At 40.2% G+C, this 25376-nt stretch overlaps 1 protein-coding gene across 24 annotated transcripts in view; it reads left to right on the plus strand.

Moving 5' to 3' along the window:
• The window catches only part of NRXN3 (neurexin 3), a 1586092-nt gene that overhangs the window by 590874 nt on the left and 969842 nt on the right, over positions 1 to 25376 (plus strand). For all 24 annotated transcript variants that reach the window (XM_044230674.1, XM_044230680.1, XM_044230666.1 and 21 more), the window contains one exon: positions 20618 to 20821. In XM_044230674.1, coding sequence (XP_044086609.1) covers positions 20618 to 20821 — 204 coding nt within the window. The remainder of the gene's footprint in view (positions 1 to 20617; positions 20822 to 25376) is intronic.

The following is a 25376-nucleotide window of genomic DNA, read 5'->3' on the forward strand; positions in this document are numbered from 1 at the left end:
GGTAGACATACAAGACCAACTAAGGACTTAAAGAATAAAAATAAACAAAACAAAGCAGTTTGATATGGAGATCAGAAGAAGATACAATCTTTTTCTGCCCCCCTCCCCCAAAATCAGACCCAAGGCTGACATTAGCCTTTGTGAAGGATTATCTGTCTGTATAAGCAAGCGCCAGCCTGGAAACCACATGGGGTAACATAAAGCAAAACGAAACAAAACTGTTCATGTGAAGGGAAAATACTTCACAATATGGCCGCACCTTCCCAAATACATCCTTCAGCTCCCCAAACAGCTTTTCCATCCTTGACCTTCTCATTGGAAACCTCTCCTTAAGCACTTACACACAGCTCTGCAAATGTTAGAGTGACATTTGGACTGGGCTTGCGTGATCAGCTCACCCGTCGTCTGGGCTCCCCCAGGGGCCTGCTAGGCTACAGCACAGCAGTAAGAGCCTCACAGGCCTCACCTCCCAGAGCTAGCAATAACATTTACCAGCTACAGTTTTCTCTGTCTTCAAATATTTCTTCTGGCCCACGTGACCGTGATCCCGCTTCTCCATAGACTGAGACCTGAAGAGAGTGGTTTAGGGAGAGAAGAGCCCTCCTTTAAGAACTTGTAACATTTACCTTTCATCAGAGATTTTACTTGTGTTTTAATTTGGCTTCCCTCCTAGGATTCTGATATGTTTGGGAAAAATTAATTACTAAAGTTGTACACCTGTAGAGGGGGACATGCCTTCGATTATTCTCATGTCAGCAGAAGCTCTGGAAAAAAAAAAAAAATCTCTCTGGTTGGTGAAGAATCAGATCTGAAATCCTTAGGAATCCAGAGCTGACTAGGAGATTGTGCAGTTATTAATCACAACCATAAAAGATAGTTTTGGAGCTTTGCTATGCTGAACAGATGCTCAGACCTGGATTAGTCGAGACTTAAAGAAGTCAAGATGGCTGTTTTTGGTTGTTGTCTCTCCAGTGCCTACACGAATGAACCAGTGAATGAATGAATTCATGAGAAATGAATTGAATATCCTCTTAACAACCGAATGAGCCGTGTGTTAATATACTTACTTAACTAATGAGAATGCTGAGGCTCAGAGAGATGAAGTTGCTTGTCCATTTACAAAGCCAGCAAGTGTCAGCCTGAGAACTTATATTGCTCTGCTGTAATCTGAGCATAGAGAGGCACATGTAAGTCAGGAATGTGATGATAAACATTGTCAAGGAGAGTCAGAAATGAACCGGAATGCAATAGAATGCCAATTAATAAATGTAGAAGGAAAGAGGGCAAGAGAGAATCACTACCAGGCAAATGCTACTACTAAGTGTTGCCGATAAAGTTCGCTGATGGATACTAAAATTAGTGGGTAAAAAGTTTGGGATAAACCTTTTTTTTTGCATAGACTCAAAGTATGTTTCCCAAGACACTCATCAAGTATGAAGGAAAAGGCAGTTATTTAATAGTGAAAAGACCTGGGAGATGCCATATTAACCAAGTAATCAAGAAAACATCACCAGTAACAAGACATGTCAATATTATGAACCCGTTGAAACAAGGCATGGAGACGGACATGGGATTCTCAGAGGAATCCTTCTTGCCCAAAATGCATAATCATGAGAAAATATTGGACAAAACCAGATTAGGGTGGTTTGATAAAATGTCTGACCAGTATTCTCTAAAAGGACTTGAAGGACAAGGAAGGATTGAGAAACTATTACAGAGTGGAAAAGACTAAGGAAAAATAAAACCTAATTCAGTGTGGATCCTGGAACAGAGAAAAAAGAGCATTAATGAAAAAAGTCATTAAAAAGTCCTAAAGTAAAAAGTCATAAAATTGGACTAATATCTAAAGTTTCTTCTTCTTTTTTTAAAAAGATTTTATTTACTTATTTGACAGACAGAGAGATCACAAGTAGGCACAGAGACAGGCAGAGAAAGAGGGGGAAGCAGGCTCCCTGCCAAGCAGAGAGCCCGATGCGGGGCTTGATCCCAGGACCCTGAGATCATGACCTGAGCTGAAGGCAGAGGCTTTAACCCACTGAGCCACCCAGGTGCCCCATATCTAAAGTTTCTTAAAAATGTTACACCAGGGTGCCTGGGTGGCTCAGTGGGTTAAGCTGCTCGGCAGGGAGCCTGCTTCTCTCTCTCTCTCTTTCTCTCTCTGCCTGCCTCTTTGCCTACTTGTGATCTCTCTCAAATAAATAAATAAAATCTTTAAAAAAAAAGTTACACCAATGTGAATTTCTGTTATTCACAATGATACTGTGGCTATGTAACATGTTAGCATTAGGGGAGGTAGAGCAAGAAGTATTAAGGGAATGCTTGGTACAATTTTTGCAAGTGCTAAGTAGAGAAATTTGGGAAAGTAGGTAAGTTTGAAATAAAATGTTTAAAACAACCCAAACAAAATGACACAAAAAATGAATAGGAGATAGATTTGCCATCAGATTTGCTTGCAGTGTTCAGAGAGAATCAAAGCTGTCAACTGAAACAGAATGCACACAAAAACTGTCTTGTAGACACTGTGTGTGATGGGTGTACACAGCAGGTAGATCGGGGCTGCAGAGAAGGAGTGGTCCATTTTTCTGGGAAGGGGAGTGCAGGTAGCTGGGATAGGTTTCATAGAGAAGCTGGTGCTCGAGGTGTCTTGTTCACCCACCATCTTTTTTACTGAGCCAGGTACTTCTCTGGGAAAGAGCTCCATAGTAGTAAACAAAAGGGAAAAGGTACCTGCTTTCATGGATTTAAATTCTAGGAGTCAGGCTAAGATGATCACATGAACAAAAGAAAATCAGATATTCTAAGTGCTGTGATGAAAAATAAATGAGCTAATGTGATAAAATAGCCTGGGGAGAAGGGCAGAGAGAGAAGGTGATTGGGGAATACCTTTCTGAGAATATGGTGGTTAAGCTGTGTGGGCCAGGGCCTGCATGAGATGAAGCCAGCCATGCAGAAGAGATCGAGCAACAGGTAGCTCCACGCTGAAGGACCGGTTGGCTGAGTCCTCCAATGTGAGAACAAACCTGTATGTTTGTGTTGAAAGGGAGGCCAGTATGCTGGGCTATGAAGGACAAGGGGAGAAAAGTAGATGAGTTATAGAAGCAGGGTGACCAGGTGGTTTGAAGTCAAAACTGGCACACTCTTGAGTCAAAGGTGGTACAATTAATAATTCCATCAGGACAACAGAAGTGAAATGGAACTCTCTCGGCCAAACCTGGACATATGGTCACCCTAGAGAGAAGAAACAAATCATGTAGGACTTTCAGTCATGCAAGGAATATAACTATATAACTATATATAGTGCATATTCTAAATGCACTAAGGAGGCATGAGAGCATACAGCAGGGGAAGGAGGGATCGCTCTGACTGTTGTATGGAGGGTTGACTATGGAGAGCAACAAATGAAAGAAGAAGGAATCGTTAGAGATCTAGCTAGAACACAGAGGTTTTGGGGTCTTGAGCTCAGGGAGTCGACATGGAAAAGAAGAACATTACCACATTCATACAGTTTTGAAGACAGAGTCAATGAGCCTTGCTTACTGTTAGTAGACAGGCCAGAATTTGCCAGGTGGATAAGGAGTCTAGAAGGTTCCATGCAAAGGTAGCAGTGAGAACAAAGCCACAGAGACAGGGTTTATTCTAAGAGCCAATAGTGAAGGGCAAAAGTGAAGGGGCACAGTGGGGTGAGGTAAGTAGGCTGGAGAGGTGACCAGGGGCCAGATCATTGAAGATTCAGAATTCAATGCTGAATCAGTGCTAGCATGTACTCTGGTGCCATTGAAAGCACTTGCCTTGAAGCTGACATGATTTGATTTGTGTTTTGAAAATGTCACTAGCTAAACTGTAACAGAAAATAAAAGGATAAAATTTAAAGGAAAAGAAAACTCCCGAAAACAGATGTAACTTTCACCTAGTTAGAGAAATAAACAAGGAACCAGAAACATTTTGAGGGTGGTACAATAAAAGGAGGGAACTTGAAGTTTTTAGAAACTGTCCACCCATTCATCAGACAAACCCTTGATTGTCTAGTGGTTTGCAATATAATTAAGTGTTGACTCAGGGATGACTGAACAGTGTCTTTGAGTCAGGAAGAAGCTCCAAGAGGAAAACTTTAGGGACAAATTAATGTCATGTACCATGTCCCTTCCTTCTTCTGCTTCAGTGCTATTCTTGGCCCACTTATTTCTAAGTTTTAGCAATATCTCTCAGACTGGGGTGCTTCACAAGCAGTTTTGGCAAGCTGAGCATGGTGACAGAGCCAAATAACTTGTTCCCTGTAGACTTAAAAACTCATCAGCTGTGGGCTGATAATATAATTTACAGTATACTTTGCCAGCCCTATAAAACAACTTTCTGTTTGCAAGGGAATGGGGCCCTGACAAGAAGTGTTTATAGCTTAATCTGAGCTGTGTTTTCTATTGTTGCTGTAGTAGTGGCCTGTGTATGATGTGTTCTAGTCTTCTGCTGGGCAGCTATAACTTTGCTTCTTCTTGGCAAGCTGAGTACAACATTAGGCTTTGCTTTTTATCTATCCCTGTAGCCTTTGACCTTAGGTGATGGCAGCCCTAGTACACACCTCCATCTTTTGGGACAAAGGAATTGAGACATTTCTTCCATTGGATACTCCACAACCATGGTTTACACCTTGATGAAATTATCTGATGTCTTACTCTTCTACATAAAGTTCATATCAAATGATATTGCTAGAAGGCTTGAGAATGGGAAAATCTGAGATACGTCACCCCTGATATGCAGCCAAATGGTGATTATCTTCCTGCTATTTATTTTTCTCCTAAGTGTACTTGCCATTATATCATCATAGGCTAACAAGGTTACTTGTATTCAGTCATTACCCCAGGTGACTGTCGGTAAAATTAAAGGTCCACGAAGTAGGAACTTCTGTATTGTCCATCTCTAGATCTCCTGTCTAGAAGAGTACATGGGAACATAATAGACACTCAGAAACAATGTGTTGAATAAATAACGCCCAAGTACTAACAAATATTGGCATAAAAGTGTAGGAGGGTACAAGTCTGCCGTAATGATTTGGAAATGAATACTACAAATGATGTAGTCTCCCAGGAAGACCGTGTTCTCCCATGAGTTAGCCAGCGGGTTAATGAACTGATGTGTCAGCCTGGGGCATTACATAGGATCTAACATTCATTTTAATAATATCCTAAGAGTTGCAAAATAATACGGAATTCAGTTCCAGGGACAGTATATTAAGATGGTCAACTCTAGATTCTACTGTGAAAAATGGAGAGTTGTGTGATTTCCTACTGTTAATTCTCTTTTTGCTCCTAGTCACATCTACTAGAAGAGAGATCCTTTATTTATTTATGTATTTATTTTTTAAGATTTTATTTATTTATCTGACAGAGAGAGAGAGAGAGGAAACACAATCAGGAGGAGTGGGAGAGGGAAAAGCAGGTGCCCTGCTGAGCAGTCAGCCTGATGCATGGCTCAATCCCAGGACCCTGGGATCATGGGTGATCATGACCTGAGCTGAAGGCAGATGCCTAATGACTGAGCCACCCAGACGCCCCAAGAGAGATCTTTTAATTCATATCTTGTGGGCATTGAATTCAATATCTGGCACTGTCACAATTATTTTTGTACTCCCATTCTATAGCTGACTCTACTTAAGTGATGTTGGAAATAGCTTATCTTTTTTTCTCTCTCACACACACACACAGTATATATATAGTGTATGTGTGGGTATACACACATATATGCACATGTGTATGTGCGTATTAAACATGTATGTCTATCAACAATGTTCTGAAACAGATATCTCAATAGGCCTATATTGTTATTTTTATACAACTTGATGGATTTTGGAAGCAGGATCCCAAGTAGAAAAAAAAGGGGGGTCTTTAATATCTCTTAAGGAAAAAAAAGATTTTTATATATTACTTCCATTTCCTTAGTTATGAAGTAAAAACGTTTGAATGTAGGTAAATTTTATGTTTTTAACTGTAAAGTTTTGTTCAATTCAGAGAAAATAATCTGACAACTTCTATGCTATTTTTTTTTTTCTGTTAAGGTGACAGAATAATACTCCTTTAGTCAGTTGGACTTTTGGAAATTTCTTCATTGGTTTGACTTCCCTAGAAAATTTAATTTATATTTCCAGACAATTTGATTTAGATTCATATTGAAATAATGGCTCAGTCTCTTTTTGGAAAAAATACTTATAAAACTGAGTTTGTTGAGTTGGTGCATTGTGGAACAGTTAACCAGTAGAAAGTGTATTTTCTTTTGCCACCCTGGAGAACTTGTTTCTCTGGTCTTGCTTTGGATAGTACTAAAGCAATCACATTCCAGTGAGCACAGCTGTGTGTAGAATAGTTCTCTGAACTTCAGCCAAGCCATTTCAGAATCAGAACACCAATAACTCGCATGGAAAACACAGGATAGGCAAGTAGGCAGTCATTAATCACTTCATTATATCAGTTCAGTGCTACTGTGTAACAATATTCTAGAACAAAGTAAAGATGATGACCATACAAATCCATTCATTCCAGATCCGTACCTGCAGTTGGTCATCCTTGTTGATGGTTCAGAGATATAACTTTATTTAAATTTTAGTAACCAGGTATCAATAATAATGAGGGAAAATGTATTCTTTGGGATCCTGGCAAGAATATATGACAGAGAGGGGCAGCAAGCTTTGAGCAAAAATGACAGTCTACAGAATAGTGTTGTCTGTTTTTCAGAACAAGTAGCATAGCTAGATCAGAATACCAGGGTCCATCACTGAACATGGTCTGCCCATGACTATTGTGAGTCATGCTTACCACCGAAAGTATTAACAGAACCTCTTACTCTGGGGTTCTTGAGTGTTATCTTTACCATGATTATAAAAGTGGACTCACTGGATAGGAAATTTGAGAACAGAATAAAGCAGAATAGCTGCTTTATTTCTCTGTTTAATCAAAGTAGACTTTGTAATGAAGATGGATACAAAGTGCTGTAATTATCACTTTATAATTACATTCCATTTTACAGTTTGCAGTGCTCTCTCAAACATATTTTCTTATATGGTTTTTAAAATATTATTCAAGATTTACACAAGGGAAAGGGGAGGGCAGAAAATGTGTAGCTTTCCCAAGATTGCATGCCCGTAAGAAATGGAACTGGGAGTAGAATATGGATCTCTTGACATCTAGGCTTTTTCTAATGACCAGTGCTACCTCTGATGTGACAGTATCCTCACATGAAAGCAATGGGCCATCTCTAGACATCAGGGAGATTAAAACACACATGTTCACATATGCATACAACATTCAGGAAGCACCCTTTAATATATTTGGATATTTTCACATTCCTGCTTCAGGCTTCACCTTTGGGATGGATTCCTTTGTGCAACTCATTCTCCGCCCTTCTCCATTCAGCTTTGAACCATGAAAGGTTATCCTATATGGATTGCATTAACAGGCTCCTTTGACTTCTGTATTCCAGTTGAGTTTGCCCAAAGGGAAACATAAAAAGAAGGTGAGAAGGAACAGTGACAGTGAAGTCTGAATTTTTTTCCCCAATTTATTTATTTTCAGAAAAACAGTATTCATTATTTTTTCACCACACCCAGTGCTCCATGCAAGCTGTGCCCTCTATAATACCCACCACCTGGTACCCCAACCTCCCACCCCCCCGCCACTTCAAACCCCTCAGACTGTTTTTCAGAGTCCATAGTCTCTCATGGTTCACCTCCCCTTCCAATTTACCCAAATTCCCTACTCCTCTCTAACGCCCCTTGTCCTCCATGCTATTGGTTATGCTCCACAAATGAGTGAAACCATATGATAATTGACTCTCTCTGCTTGACTTATTTCACTCAGCATAATCTCTTCCAGTCCCGTCCATGTTGCTTGAATTTTTAATTTTCTATCTCTTTCCCTGTAAAAATGACTACCAACTGGCTGTTTGTAACAAGGTTACAGCTCTTGTGAGGCATTTCTCACTCTCTCTCTCTTCCTCAGAGTTCTGGCAATTGACTTTTCCCTTGTTTCATGAGGCCAAGGGTAGTAAGGGAAGTTGCTTTTAATAGCCTTGAATCCCGCAATACCCCTTGGAAGTTTCACTGTGCCTTCCCTATACTTCTGTAAATATTTGCCTTTGTTAAATTTTCATAATATGGCGCAATTTGAGTGGTCTAACTCTTTGCTATTAGCATCCTGACTGATTCGGTTTTATTATTACATGTTATAAGTGGGGAAATGGAGGCCCCCAAATGTTTCACGGTTAGATAACATGAAGATCTAGGGTTTTACCCCAGTGTTCTAACTCCAAGCATTCACACTCACAATGACAGCACACTGAACAATGATTCTGAATAGAGAGGCTAGCCTATATTGTAATTAGAGCTCACGCAACAGAGGTTTCTTTCTTTCTTTCTTTTATTAACACATAATGTGTTATTTACTTCAGGGGTACAGGTCTGTGAATCATCAGGCTTACACAATTCACAGCACTCACCGTAGCACAAACCCTCCCCCATGTCCATCACCCAGCCACCCTATCCCTCCTAACCCACCCCCAACCAACCCTCAGTTTGTTTCCTGAGATTAAGAGTCTCTTGTGGTTTGTCTCCCTCCCTGGTCCCATCTTGTTTCATTTTGTCCTCCCTACTCCCCATGACCCCCACCCTGCCTCTAAAATTCTTCATATCAGAGATATCATTTGATACTGTCTTTCTCTGATTGACTTATTTCACTTAGCAAAATACCCTCTAGTTCTATCCACATTGTTGCAAATGGCAGGATCTTGTGGTTTTTTTGATGGCTGCATAGTATTTCTTTGTGTGTGTGTATGTGTGTGTGTGTGTGTGTGTGTGTGTGTGTATAGATATCTATCTATCTATCTATATGTAACATTTTCTTTATCTATTCATCTGTTGATGGACATGTAGGCTCTTTCCATAGTTTGGTTACTATGAACATTGCTGCTATAAATATTCAGGTGCATGTGCCCCTTCGGATCACTACATTTGTATCTTTGGGGTAAATACCCAGTAGTGCGATTGCTGGGTCCTAGAGTTATTCTCTTTTCAACTATTTGAGGAACGTCCATACTGTTTTCCAGATTGACTGCACCAGCTTGCAGTCCCACCAAAAGTGTAGGAGGGTACAATAGAGCTTTCTTGAATGGACTCAGAATATAATTCTCAGAAACATACCACTGTCCTTTACCAATATTATGTTTTGAAATTTCATAACACGTTGAAAAGATAGAGCTGTCTGGAAGAAAATTGGGTAAGATTGCATCTCGTCTCTCACCACACTATTCTGTCGTTCTTCTACCATCAGAGTTAGCCTGACAAGTAAGTTATCATGTTCCTTCCTGCCTAAAACCCTTCTATGTTGACTAATATCAAAACTTCTTAATTGTGATTATTCAGTGGGCCCTCTACATATCTGTTTAGTTTTAACTTTACCCCTTCAGTCCAAATGCTTGAGCCCATATGATACCACTATAGTGGTTCCCAGGTGGGTTGATTTTTATCTCCCAAGAGGCATTTGCCAATGTCTGGAGACATTTTTGGTTGTCGTGACTGGAGGGCATGCTAATGGCATCTTCACTTGGTGGCCATCAAGGCTACTTCTGAACCTCTTACAGTGCACGAGACACACAACCTGCGGTTATTTGGTTCAAAGTGCCAGTATTGTCCCAGTTGAGAAATCTTGTTCTACATTAGGCACGTTGAACTCCCCATAAACATTTATCAGATGTTGTAATTTATGATTTTATTCTATGCCCTTGTCAACTTTGCCCCTGTACATATGCTGTTCCCTCAGCTGGAAGGCCTTTCCATCCCCCACTTTGTTGTTCATTCTGTCTCATTCTTGAAACAAGTTATACCCCACCTCCCTAAAAACTCTAGGCAAACACATAGACACCTAAGCTGAGTTCCCACAACACTTTGTTCATTCTTTAGTATAATAATTTACGTGTTTGTGTTGATAATTCCAACTTATCATAAGTTCATTAAAGACAGATGCCATATTACACCCACCCCCATTTCAGCACAGTATTTGGCACATATTAAATATTAATCATTTAATGAATGAGAAAATATTTTTGCAAGCAGTGACTAGATCTATCCTGATGAATTGTGTTATGTTTAATTTTTATAAATTAAGTTAAATTAGGAATTCAGTAGAAAAATTTGCTATTTAAGAAAAGCTGAATGAATTCTTTGGTTAAATAAATATTTTTTTTTCTTTCTTAAGATTTTATTTATTTATTTGACAGACAGAGATCCCAAGTAGGCAGAGAGGCAGGCAGAGAGGGAGGGAGAAGCAGGCTCCCTGCTGAGCAGAGAGCAAAATGTGGGGCTCGATCCCAGGACCCTGGGATCATGACCTGAGCCGAAGGCAGAGGCTTTAACCCACTGAGCCACCCAGTCGCCCCTAAGTAAACATTTTCTTAAAAAAAAAGTATACGTCTTTTAACAAACCAGAGTTTTTGTATCCCCTGTTACCCTTCCTTCCTCCCTCTTTCCCTAATACTAAAAAATATGCACATGTACATACCTGCATTTCTTTTTTTTTTTTTTAAAGATTTTATTTATTTATTTGACAGAGAGAAATCACAAGTAGATGGAGAGGCAGGCAGAGAGAGAGAGAGAGGGAAGCAGACTCCCTGCTGAGCAGAGAGCCTGATGCGGGACTCGATCCCAGGACCCTGAGATCATGACCTGAGCCGAAGGCAGCGGCTTACCCCACTGAGCCACCCAGGCGCCCCACATACCTGCATTTCTTAAAGTGAAAAATGTGTATCAAAATTTTTGTCATAGCTTTATTGTGCTCTACTTGTTTGGGGTAAGAGAAGCCCATATGCCTTATGTATTGGCAGCATTTTGAGAATGTGAAAGACTAGTTCTTTTCAGCCTTGTCCACAAGAGGGAGGATTTTGCCCTACATTAATTTTGTTGATTCCCCAGAACTGTTGGCTACTGTTGGGTCTGCTTGAAGCTAGTGATTTATGTTGTTCCTGCTGCTGCAAAATACAAAATTAGAACCTGGCAGGCATTCCTGTATAAATTTTCACACTGTTTAAGATCAACCCAGTTTGGGTGCAGAGAAAGCAATCTGTGTATTTGGGAGGTTTTGTCAGAATCAAACACACTTAAGGAGTGTATAAGGTCAATAGATGGATGAATGAGCAAGAGGATGTCTTGAAGGTAAAAAAAGAGAAGAGGATGAGGGGAGTGATCATTTAATGGTACTTTTTGTACAAGGTTGGCCATGAAAATATCAGTAGGAAGATGGTAAGGAAAAGTTGCCTGCCAGAAATACCCTCTTTCAAATTAAACAAAAAAGAATATGCCAGTTAAATAATCATTAGCCTCAAGTAAGGAAAGAAGTAGAACTCAGTGTCCTAGATCTCAAAAAGTAGGAGAAAGAACTAATCTGAAAGCAAAGGCAAGAGGAATGGTCAAGCAGGATGAAGCTGCCAACTCTGCCTCTGTTCCTTAGGTATGGTACTGTCTAGTTGATAAAAGTATTGAAAATTTCTCCTAATACCTTTATAGAGAGAAAAGAAATAGACTGAGTAGATGTTCTTATCTCATCCTACTTTTTTTTATTTAATTCTTTGTAAAATTTTATTTTGAATTATTCATTAATTTGGGACTTGCCATCCTGTTGCCTTGCACTATGATTACTTTAGATGTACCCTATGTTTAGTTCAGAAGAGCACTATGACTAAGGAGGGCTAATAAAGAGGTACATCATTAACATTAGATGGATCTCTCACAAATCCTTCCCCTGCTTTTAATTTTTTTTCCAATTTATTTATTTTCAGAAAAACAGTATTCATTATTTTTTTCCCCAATTTATTTATTTTCAGAAAAACAGTATTCATTATTTTTACACCACACCCAGTGCTCCATGCAAGCTGTGCCCTCTATAATACCCACCACCTGGTACCCCAACCTCCCACCCCCCGCCACTTCAAACCCCTCAGACTGTTTTTCAGAGTCCATAGTCTCTCATGGTTCACCTCCCCTTCCAATTTACCCAAATTCCCTACTCCTCTCTAACGCCCCTTGTCCTCCATGCTATTGGTTATGCTCCACAAATAAGTGAAACCATATGATAATTGACTCTCTCTGCTTGACTGATTTCACTCAGCATAATCTCTTCCAGTCCCGTCCATGTTGCTACAAAAGTTGGGTATTCATCCTTTCTGATGGAGGCATAATACTCCATAGTGTATATGGACCACATCTTCCTTATCCATTCATCCGTTGAAGGGCATCTTGGTTCTTTCCATAGTTTGGCGACTGTGGCCATTGCTGCTATAAACATTGGGGTACAGATGGCCCTTCTTTTCACGACATCTGTATCTTTGGGGTAAATACCCAGGAGTGCAATTGCAGAGTCATAGGGAAGCTCTATTTTTAATTTCTTGAGGAATCTCCACACTGTTCTCCAAAGAGGCTGCACCAACTTGCATTCCCACCAACAGTGTAAGAGGGTTCCCCTTTCTCCACATCCTCTCCAACACATGTTGTTTCCTGTTTTGTTAATTTTGGCCATTCTAACTGGTGTAAGGTGATATCTCAATGTGGTTTTAATTTGAATCTCCCTGAGGGCTAATGATGATGAGCATTTTTTCATGTGTCTGATAGCCATTTGTATTTCTTGATTGGAGAAGTGTCTGTTCATATCTTCTGCCCATTTTTTGATGTGTTTGTCTGTTTCGTGTGGGTTGAGTTTGAGGAGTTCATTATAGATCCTGGATATCAACCTTTTGTCTGTACTGTCATTTGCAAATATCTTCTCCCATTCCGTGGGTTGCCTCTTTGTTTTTTTGACTGTTTCCTTTGCTGTGCAGAAGCTTTTGATTTTGATGAAGTCCCAGAAGTTTATTTTCGCTTTTGTTTCCTTTGCCTTTGGAGACGTATCTTGAAAGAAGTTGCTGTGGCTGATATCAAAGAGATTACTGCCTATGTTCTCCTCTAAGATTCTGATAGATTCCTGTCTCACGTTGAGGTCTTTTATCCATTTTGAGTTGATCTTTACCTACTTTTGAGTGAAGAGTAGTGGAAATGGCAGTGGTGGGGGTGGGGCACATGTAACAGAAACAGACAGTGGGTCTGAGAATAAAAAGCTAAGTCACGAGGGCTAAATGGATCAGTAGTCCTAATGCATCCCTCTCCATTGCCTTGGGACACACTCTGTAACCAGGTGGGGTCACTTCTGCTCCAGGCACTTAACAAAGCTTCAGAAATGAGAAACATAGCCTTGGCAGCTAAAAGAAGGTTACACACAGTCTTGCCTGAGTTCATTCCACCCCCCCCCATTTCGTTCCCATATTTTACCATCTCTGAAGCTACAAAAAAATAAGTGTGTAGAGCTAACAGTATGAAACCTTTCAAATGTAGATGGATCTGGAAGTCAAGTCCCTGAACCTTTGTCTGAACAGTTAGAAACTCTGAACAGAATCACCTGAGTATGAGCAGGAAAGTCAGTGACATGACAATGCAAATACAAAACAGCAGAAGAAATCAAGAAAAATAAAAATAAAGGACATGATGTAGCTCAGAAAATTCTAAGAATTTGATCTAGGCAAATAAAGGACAGAAGAATTTCCCATGAGCTATATTCTGTAGCTCCTTTGCAGTGTAGAATAACTTAAGAAATCTTAGTGCTACAAGAATTCAAAGGAAAAATTTAAAACAAATTAACTGAGTGAAAGGAAAAGGGAGATTATAGATGGAAAGGAGAAAAATGTGAGAGCCAAAACAGTGCAGTCACATAACTAATTTGGCAGAAGGGGCAATTTCTAAGTACTAGTCTCTATCTGAACATGAGGCAAAATCTTACACTCTCTGAACTGCAAAAGAAGTCTCCAATTCACACACATCTAACAGAGAAAGGATAAAATTGACTATAGAGACTTAAGTATAGTGTTTAACAAATAACTGACTTATATTGACCTAGGGACAACACATAGGAAGGTAGACTAAAAGATAAAAATGGGGAAATACCTGAGCAGGGAATTAGAGCTGTCACACTGCCTGGAAAGTGTGACTCATGAAATTCATTCAGCCAAAGCATTAAACAAATAAACAAATGAACAGACAGCAAGAACTAGTTCTGGTGGTGGTAGGTGGAGGAGTGAGGAGCAGTACCCAGACTTGCTACAATCTATTACCAAAAATGTCCAGTTTTCAACAAAAAATTGTGAAACATGCATAGAAATCGGAACGTGTGATCCCCACGCAGGAATATGTGCTGGGAATGGAAATTGCCTTTGAGGGGTTCCAGATGTTGGACTTAGCAGACAGACTCCAAGGAAACTATTATGTTAAATATATTAAAAGGATTAAGGAAACTACACTTAAAGAGAAGGAAAGTTAGATAATCATTAAAGAGTGAGTATTAATAAAGAGATACAAATTATATATATTATATTATTTTCAACTTCAAAATTTCCATTTGGAGATATTATATAATAATACATAAATTGAGAGTTCAGAAGTGCAGGAATCCAAACAAAAAAATTCAGTAGAGCAACTCAAGAATAGATTTGAGTCAACAGAAGAATTGGCAAACTGGAAGATAGATCAAAAGAGATTATTTATAGTCTGAATAGAAGAAAGAAAATGAATAAAGGTAAATAAACAGAGTGCCAGAGAAATGTGGGGCACTGTTAAGTGTCTAACATAGGTAAGATGGGAGTACTGGGAAGAAAGGAGACAGAAGGGGTCAGAAAAAATATTCAAAGAATTAATGACTGAAAATTCCCCCCAATTTAATGAAAAATGTGAATCTACACAGCAAAGAACTGAATGAACTCTAAGTAGGATAAATTCAAAGAGATACACATCCAGACCCATTTAAATAAAACTGTTGGAAACCAAAGATAAAGAAGAAATCTTGAAAGCAGCAAGAGGAAAATGACTTGTCCACATACTGCGGTGCTGCCGTGAGATTAACAGTTGATGTCTCTTCAGAACAGAGGAGGCCAGGGGCAGCAAGACAACATTCGATGTGCTGGAACACAGGGAGTGTCAGCCATGATCCCTCTATCTGACAGTGCTGTCTTTTAAAAGTCAGGGTCGCCTGGGTGGCTCAGTGGGTTGGGCCACTGCCTTCGGCTCGGGTCATGATCTCGGGGTCCTGGGATTGAGTCCCGCATCGGGCTCTCTGCTCGGCGGGGAGCCTGCTTCCCTCTCTCTCTCTCTGCCTGCCTCTCCGTTTACTTGTGATTTCTCTCTGTCAAATAAATAAATAAAATCTTTAAAAAAAAAAAAAAAAGTCAGGGTCAAATAAAGACATTCCCAGGTAAACTCAAACAGAGTTCACGGCTAGGATACCTGCCTAGTAGTTGTAAGAACTACTCACTGCTTTTATCCTTCATGGTGAAAGGAAGTGACAGCAGACAGTAATTTGAATCTATGTGAAAAAACAAAGTGCTCCAGTAAAGGTAATTATGTAGGTAATGATAACAGACAACATAATTACCCATTTCTTTTTCTTTTTTTCTTAGCTGATTTAAAACACAATTGCATAAAACAATATCTATAAAATTGTATTGTTGGGCCTATAACATATAGAATTGTGATATATTTGACAATAAACCACAAATGAATGAAGCTATATTGGAGAAAGGAAATGACACCAGATGGTAACTTGAATCTGCAAGAAGAAATGAAGAGAGACAGAAATGGTAAATAATAAACTTAATTTAAAAAAAAAACTCCATAAATATATTCTCTTTTCTTCTTAACAAGACATGTTTTTTAAAATTTTTTCTTTGAAGATTTAATTAATTCATTTATTTTTGAGAGAGAGAGAGAATGGGAGGAGAAGAGAGAGAAAGAATCTTAAGCAGACTGGACTGGACTTCATGATCCTGAGATCACGACCTGAGCTGAAATCAGGAGTGGGATGCTTAAACCAACTGGGTTACCCAGGTGCCCCCAGAAGACATATGTTTTAAAAATGCAATCATTAGGAGAAGCGGGGGGGTTATGGACATTAGGGAGGGTATTTGCTATGGTGAGTGCTGTGAAGTGTGTAAACCTGGCGATTCACAGACCTGTACCCCTGGGGAAAAAATATATTATATGTTTACTAAAAAATTAAAATTAAATTTAAAAAAATCACACAAAAAAGCAATCCTTATAACACAGTATTGTTGAGTTTGTAACATTTATAGACATAATGTGGATAAGAATAACAAAATAAGGAGGAAGGGGTGAGAGCTATGTAAGTAAAGTTTCTGTATCTTACAGGAATTGAGTGAGTATAAATATGAAGTATATTTTGATAAGATGTATCTTGTAAGACCTAGAGCAACCACTAAGAAAGTAGCTCAAAAATAGAGTAAAGAATCATTAAAGGAATGGAATTAGTATGCTAGGAAATATTCATTTAAGATGAAAGGAGATATTAAATAAGGAAAGAGGAACAAAATAGGGGAGCTGTATGAGTACCATTATGTGGGCATCCCGTGATAATGATCTTTCAAGACTCAGTAGTCCAACAGGTTTCAGAATCTATAACTTTCCTTATTCAGTCTCATTTTCTCCCTCAAAGTATTACTCTATTCATGGTGCTCCTTATGTTTGAAATTTTTTAAGCAAATTAATAAGAATCCTGGAATGAATTTTTTTCAGCTGATTCTTACATTAAATTTTCTGCTTCATCACACTCCCTTTAAAAAATACTAGGTTGATCATAGAACATACTCATGGAAATGCTCACAAAGGTACGTATCGAAGTGCACACTTTTTTGTACCACTAGCTGTTTAACTACATACTCATATGAAACTTATTCTCTAATACTACCAATATTGACCTAAAGATGCATTTATTTATACATGTGCTCTGGCACTAGACATATCCGAATGGAAAGTGACCATTACTTTTGGATTGTATTTAAGTTGAATACATCCTAACAACCATTTCATGGCTCACTGAATAATCTCTTTTAAAAAGGAGTGTGCAGGGGCACCTGGGTGGCTCAGTGGGTTAAGCCTCTGCCTTCGGCTCAGGTCACAATCTCAGGGTCTTGCGATTGAGCCCTGCATCAGGCTCTCTGCTCAGCAGGGAGCCTGCTTCCCCCTCTCTCTCTGCCTGCTTCTCTGCCTACTTGTGATCTCTGTCTGTTAAATAAATAAATAAAAATTAAAAAAAAAAAAAGGAGTGTGCATATGTATGGGTGTGTATAGTAGAAGGTACATAGTAATAATGATAGGGTTCATAATTATGCCAACATAAAACATTATGCATATTCATGTAACATATAAATATAACATATTTAGAAATGTATTATCTATATTCATATAATTTTCTATGTTCATAAATAATGTATCATTTTAAATAATAACATGTATGTGTCACACACACACACACACAAGAACACCACACTCTACCATGAGTCACTATGGATATTCTTTCAGTGCTTAGAAACATGGGTTTTTCCTGGCATAGCCTTCTGACAATTTGGCAGAATGGTTAAGGATATAGCCACAAGAATCAGCCTGTCAGTGTCTAACTCCCAACTCTACCACTTGTTAGCTGTGTGACCTGGTGTCCTACAAAATCTAATACTGATACGGTCTTCTTTGTGGTGTTCTTGTAAGCAGAACATTCCACCCTAAAACAGCAGAATACTCATTCTTCTCAAGTGCCCACAGAACCTTCTCCAGAATAGACCACATACTGGGTCACAAATCAGGACTCAGCCGATACCAAAAGACTGAGATTATTCCCTGCATATTCTCAGATCACAATGCTTTGAAACTGGAGCTCAATCACAAGGAAAAGTTCCGAAGGAACTCAAACACCTGGAAGCTAAAGACTACCTTGCTCAAGAATGCTTGGATCAACCAGGAGATCAAAGAAGAACTGAAACAATTCATGGAAACCAATGAGAATGAAGACACTTCGGTCCAAAACCTATGGGATACAGCAAAGGCGGTCCTAAGGGGAAAATATATAGCCATCCAAGCCTTGCTCAAAAAAATTGAAAAATCCAGAACACACCAGCTGTCTCTACACCTTAAAGAACTGGAGGATCAACAACAAATCAAACCAACTCCACACATAAGAAGGGAAATCATCAAGATTAGAGCTGAGATCAATGAGGGAGAAACCAGAGATACAGTAGAACGTATCAATGAAACTAGAAGCATCCAATGTCTTAATGCATGTAAAGTTCTAGAAAGCACCAGGCAAACAGGAAGTGCTCAATAAATTTTAGCTCTCATTTTTAATCTTCTTTGACTCCGTTCTTCCAGGAGATAGTTTCTTTCACATCTGGAGCATGTGTTAAATTGAGATGATGTTTCCCATCTAAGAATACATCTTCATAACATGTCTTTTATTGTGATAGTGTCTGCAACTGTTACACCTTTATTTGTGATCTTTATAGAGTTTGCAGATGGTAATGTACGGCAACGATCATGTCTTGGGTATTACTCAGGTGATGGTCGCTTCTCAGGAATGAGCAGGTGTATTTATATTGGCTTCTCATGACCTTTTGTGTTGTGTAAATAGTGTGGTGATAGGATGATGACATAGACTATCTTGAGTACCTTCCATGTGGTTGGCCTGGTCTCTTCCCATTCTGATTTCTTTCATACACGAGGGCAGAAAATGTTTGTCTCTTTTGTGCACCGTTATGGGCACAACACCAAAAAGAGTGCCTGGTGCACAATACCAGAAATGACTCCTTCATGGTATTGCTCGATCTAAAACCATTCACTTACGTCCCAGTATCTACCCAAGTCCATTGATTTTATTGTAATCTCAAAAACTGTTGTATAAGTACTTATCAAAATATGCTTAGTGCTTCTGTTAAACTGAACAGCTTGTTTTTGTTTGAATATTCCCTTTCTTTTTCTTTTTCTTTTTTTTAAAGATTTTATTTATTTGACAGAGAGAGATCACAAGTAGGCAGAGAAGCAGGCAGAGAGAGAGGAAGGGAAGCAGGCTCCCTGCTGAGCAGAGAACCCGATGTGGGACTCGATCTCAGGACCCTGAGATCACGACCCGAGCCGAAGGCAGCGGCTTAACCCACTGAGCCACCCAGGCGCCCCGAATATTCCCTTTCTTGACGAATCTGATACCATCACCTCTTTCATTACAAACTAAGAGCATCTCGAACTCTATCCCCACTTCTCTACTCACTTGCCACAGTCTCTCTCCTCTGAGTGCCCCTGGCTTTACTGATGTATATATTTCCTGGGTCATTTAACCATTTTCTTTTAAATTTTTTAATGTTTTTATAAACATATAATGTATTATTAGCCCCAGCAGTACAGGTCTGTGAATCCCCAGGTGTACACACTTCATAGCACTCACCATAGCACATACCCTCCCCAGTGTCCATAACCCAACCACCCTCTCCCTACCCCCCACCCCCTGGCAACCCTCAGTTTGTTTTGTGAGATTAAGAGTCTCTTATGATTTGTCTCCCTCCCAATCCCATCTTGTTTCATTTATTCTTTTCCTACCCCCTCATTTAACCATTTTTATATTCTAGTACGGTTACTTGCACATGCCATATCCCCCTTCCGAGCAAGGACCTTTTCTGTTTCACTTTTAAACCCTCCATAGTACATGTAGGTGGGTAGTAACTATTTGGCAACAGCAAATATTTAATGAAGGCCTACTCGGGGCCAGATACGGAGCCCAGTGGCAGGTTGGTGTCATAGGCATTTAAGTGATTTTCTCTTCCTGTGTTCTCTAAAAATATTCGCTAAATGAACAATTGAACATATTCACATTTTGAGCAGCATGGTGGTATAAACAGACCTTGGCTTTGTACTGGACATACTGGCTTAAAATCCAGGATGTCTGACTTCGAGACGTTAACATCTGCCTCCAGGAACCTTGGTTTTCTGTTTGAAGTAGAGTAGTAGATCCACATTGTAACACAAAGTAAGTTAACACAATGGGGTGGAGTGGGGGCGTTCCTGGCCCAAGTGATTGGGCTAGAGAAGGCATCAAACAAAAGCAAGTTTCTTCCTTCCTCAGACAAACACTATTTGAATAAAAGCAGAATTACTGGGGTATCATCTTTTTGTGTTGGTGGTTCTAGCTCTGTTTCTGTAGATCCTCTTTGAATGACTCAAACAAACTCATACAGTGCCTGTGTGGGGAGCAGGCTAGGCTGCCGCTCTTTCGCCCTTCTAGAAGTTCTGACAAATGTTTGCTGTGGTGGTTCTAGCTTGCTGCTTTCCTCCTGTTCTTCATGAAATACTTTCAGGAGGCTAAGTTTTGTTTCATGCATTTTTTGTTTTGTCTATGGCACATGGAATGAAATCACTACTATTTGTGGGGAGCACTTTCACGTTTACGAAACATCTTCACATCCATTATTTCATTTGGCACACTTGATAAGTCTATGAGGATGGTGGGGCAGGGACCTGTGCCATTGTATGCCTTGTAACGGCAAACAAGGAAATAGGCCCTCAGAATTTCACTGGTCTTCCCAAGGTCCCATAGCTTGAAAGTGGTGGCACTGGAGGCCTAGCCAACAGGAATCACCTGGGTACAAGTTCCGTGCCCTCTCTACCGTCCTCACCCTGGAAGTCAAGGGAATCTTTGATATCCTTCATCCTGACAATCTCCTCCATTCTTCTTTGCAGAGGCGTCTATCTTGAGCTACGATGGCAGCATGTACATGAAGATCATCATGCCCATGGTCATGCACACCGAGGCAGAGGACGTCTCCTTCCGCTTCATGTCCCAGCGAGCTTATGGGCTGCTGGTGGCTACTACCTCCAGGGACTCTGCGGACACCCTGCGTTTGGAGCTGGATGGGGGGCGTGTCAAGCTCATGGTTAACTTAGGTATCGTATGAAGTACCCTCCGCCACTTTGTTTGGGCTTGTCTTCCCTTTCTTTTCTGATTTTCATTGGTTTGATTGAATTCTTTGTTTGTTTCTTAAAAGTTAGCTGCTCACCTCTTGTTTAATAGACCAAGGATAAAACCCAACGGCAACAAACACCTTCTTCTTGTTTCTGCATGAGGTTTTGATGTCAATTTCTGGTTTCTGACAGTGGTGGTTTTTTGTTTTTGATTTTGTTTTTGTTTTGGTTCTTTTTTTTTTTTTTTTTTTTTTTTTACTAGATTATTTATTTTTTAAGTTTCCTTTCTTGGTTTTTTGGAACCGTTTAGCTTTGTGTAAAACACGCTACTTTGGTCCATCTTTTGATCAATCACATTGCCATTCAGTCCGACTCCTTGGTCACCACTCAAAACAGTCAAAGGCGAGGGCAGAGATAAGACATCAAATGGAGGCAAAACGACATTGGGGTTGGAGAGAACTAAGCTTTGTGAGGAGGATGAAAGGTGCATTGTTTCCTTCTCCACAAACGGGGAATTCTGGGGGCACTGCTCTTACCTTATGCTTTCTCCTAGCGGGGAGGACGAGTCAGATTGTTACTGTTGTCCTATTGGAGAAATAATTCTCTAAGTTTATAGAGTCTCTGACATGTGGAAGGACAATGTGCTTCCTGATATGATCCGCTTCTTCCTTCCTGACATTCTTCCCCGTCGTCTACCAGCCCCTTTTATCCAGATTGCCATGTCCCACTGTCACTCACCTGTTCCTCCGTCCTTGGTACTGAAAAGTTATGACAATTTCAAATTCGCAGCTTTATTGGGAGAAGATCTGTTCTTCTACTATAATTACCTGTAATAGTTACTTTGGAAACTCCCCTCCTGGTGGCATCACATTTGCTCTTGCTGCTGACCTTGACTGATTTCTAACTGATCTTCTTTGAAGGATGGGAACCTCTTGATTTCTGGAAGGAAAGAAACCAACCTCATTTCTACCTGGTAGGAAGTCAGTGCCCTGTGTCAATAGGATGAGTGGTATGGCTGAGTCCAAGCTTCCTAAGCCAGGGATTTTGGGGGGTATATAGTGTATGTTTGGGTACAGAGCCCCTTTATAAAGATTCTAGTGGAATGGCTTGTCAGAGGCACGGGGAAGACATGTACTAGACATGTACTAGACAACTGTACTAGATACAAGACCACATTAAACCTTAGCTGGCCTAGTGGGAAGGTGCAGTTTGGAATCCACACCAGTATTACCTGCTGTCAGGTCGACTGGTCGCACTTGGAAAATGCCTACACTACGATCCTGAAAATCTCTAGGACGCAGAGGACTGTTTTGAGCAGTGGCTTCACTTATGTCTTTTTTTTTTCTTCCAATGTGTAGCTTTTACAACACTCTGCCCTTTTTCTTGTCCAACCTCATTTGATTTCTGTTCTCAGTGTGTCCGTTGGTTTTTCTTTGGTGTGTGTATGTGTGTGTTTGGTTATTTCAAGTTTTGTTTTTTCTTTTTGCTGGATCTTTGTGTTCTTGAGTTTTCAGTCCTTCTCACCATCAGCCATGGTAAATCAAAAGATGGTATTCAACCCTTCAAAGGCCCAAAGCCTGCGGCCCGCATAGCAAACAGCCTTGAGAACAGAGCGTACTGAACAGCCTGCAGGGGCTGGCATACCCCCGTCCCTCCCGCCTTCCCTCCCCTGCACCGTCCTCCCCACCTCCCACAAACCAACCGGACTGTGTGTATAACCTAAAACCAACAACCAGTAGCTGATCGTTTAGTTCCCTCAAAAAGAGCAGGAGAAATTTAAAAATTAAATAAAAACAAATAAACAACAAAATGAACATAACATCCTAAATAGTTCACAGAAAAAGATGAAGACAATTTTTAACTCTATGTCTATTTCAGAGTAAGAGAGAAGCATATATATAAGCATGATTCGCCCCTTGGCGTCCCGGGGAAATGTATACTGTCGCTAAACAGAAAACAGATTTTCCTTCTTAGACATTGTTTTATAAAATGAGAAAGCTGATTGTGCTAGGTCTCATGTCTCAGAAGGAGATATAAGTGGGGGAAGATAAAAAGGGATGAGGAAGGAGATGGACAGATTCTCTCTCTTACACACACACGCACATGCAGTTAGTAAGAATTCCCATGTGTATTCCTAGAAACATTTTTTTCTATTTGCCCCAAATCTGGGAGAAATACCTCTCAAAAAGACTACATTTGCCTCTTGATTCCTTCTAGCATATACTCCGTCTAGTTCCTCCAAAGCTGAGATATCTTAGGCACGACGGAGTTGGAGAACCCTGCGCTTTTCAGAGGCAATAGTGACTTCTTTTTTTTCCCTGAAGCGTGTGGTTCACCAGAATGACTGGTTTGAATTTATTTAAATTACTTTCAAACCTAACCTGGAAAACTGAACTGAAATTCCCTGTGCTTATGTATACAAAACTCTTTACGTTCATGCTTTGTTTAAAGGTTCGCTTTCCCTTCCCTCGCCAAAATATACCCCTGTGTGAATATTTTCTCCCAGTATGAGTTCATATTTCCCTTTCCTTCGTTAGAGAAGAAAACATCTCTAAGGAGGGTTTGCATACACACTTACTCCAAAAGAACTAATTTCAGGTGATAGTTTTGTTCACCATTTCAATTGTGTCTCCTTTCCAGCCTATGCACAAATGATACTACAGTTTATTTCAAATTGGACATGCATATATGCTCATGATGTAAAGCCTAGTATGTATTTCTCTGATGTAATGTATCCATCTCCTAAATGTCCAGAAGACTCGGCTTTCCCAAGGGCCTTGCTCTCTGAAGACAACTGGGTGTAGTAAGAGCCGGTGTCAGAAAATTGCTACAACACACAGCCCGTTTTTGAAATCTTTTGATCCCTTACAATTAAAAATACAATAATAACATTTTATGATCATAGCAAATTGAAAGATTTAAAAACCTTATTTCAGTCAGCCAGTCCTCTTGGGAGATAAGCCAGGGAAGTGTTTTTATGCCTTCTTTTACATATGTGAGAAAAAGAAAGAAACATAGGACTTTTGAAAGCTAACATGAAAAGTCCATAGTGGAGCTGAGACCAGAACCCGGTTTTCTAAAATGCTAAATCAACGTGGGTGATCTGTTTTCTCCACAGGTCAGTCCTGTGTGGCTCAGTGATGTGGCAGTCTTGATGACTTCTAACTGCTTTCATGATGGTTACTTTTTAAACATGCCCAGAGGGAGTCTTTTTTCCGTAGTGCCTGTTTTGAATTAAGCCATACAGCTGAAAAGTCAGTCAGCATTGGCATCTGCTCATGGCCCTTTGGAATCCTCAGCAGAACGCCAGCAAGCCTTCTTCAATGGCGGAGGCCCATAGGGAGTATCATGCAGTTTGGACAATGGCATTCAAATTCTCCAGATGCTCTGTCTCTGGCAATGCAGGCTTGCTGACGGCTGTTTACAGTGTGCACTGTTGAACACATACAAGTCCTAGAAACTTTTGCCTCTTCCATGCTCTCCACCCAAAGCTTACTCATCTAGAAAAGAATAATCTCTCATTTACTAAAATAAAACAAAAAAAACATCTAAATGAAACAGGATGAAAAACAGACATATACAGACAAGGGGACACCCCTCGTTTACCTTGCCGAGGGTAAGGCACAGATTGAACTGTGGTGGCTACTCAAGGTAGATCTAAAGGAAGTTGCTTTCCCAGCCCAATTCCCTAGATTCACTTTTCATGAAAAAAATACAACCTCATTATCAAGACTGCCATCTCTGAGCCTATGAGCAAGGCACTGGGATGGCTTTTTTCCCCTTGATCTACTTATTCTTCAGGTAAAGTGTCCAAATAATCTGTCACTTCTTGTCTTAATCAGTTGTCCACCCTCTGGAAAGCTCCAAGTCCTCACATTGGTTCAGAGACATCTTTCAGTTCATGGAACCATTTAAGTGAATCTAGTACCTTTCTCTAGACTGGGTCCTTGTCTAAAAATAAAATCCTCAGGGTGCCTGGATGGCTCAGTCCATGAGGTTTCTGCCTTCTGTGCAGGTCATGATCTCAGAATCCTGGAATCCAGCTCTGCGTTGGGCTCCCTGTTCGGTAGGAAGCCTGCTTCTCCTTCTCCCTCCACTTCTCCCCCACCCTTGTGCTCTCTCTCAAATAAATAAATAAATAAAACCTTAAAAAAATAAAATAAAAACTAAAAATAAAATCCTCAACAGCATAGAAACAAAAGAAAACAGCCCTCTCTTGTTGACGGTTCTCAGATTTGTTGCTTTAGGCCCACTCTTCCTCTTCCCTTCTCTCTTAAGCATGGCCATACACCTGTTTCCCCTGTCTCCTGAATACATCAGGAAGGGGCATTTCTCCAGCTTTGGCTGATGGCAGGTGCTGCTGGTAGCGGAAGCCCCACCCCTTCCTCCCTCCTTGCCCTCCCCTCTTCCCAGTCCTCACTGGGGGCATGGCCTCCTCTGTTTGGTGATCGTACCAGTTGCTCCAGGGCTGTTTGCTCCCACTTTTCTGTTGCGGTTGACGACACATGACAAACCTAACCGCACGAAACCAAACCCA

This window comes from Neovison vison, chromosome 13 (genome assembly GCF_020171115.1).
Source record: "Neovison vison isolate M4711 chromosome 13, ASM_NN_V1, whole genome shotgun sequence".
Lineage (NCBI taxonomy): Eukaryota > Metazoa > Chordata > Mammalia > Carnivora > Mustelidae > Neogale > Neogale vison.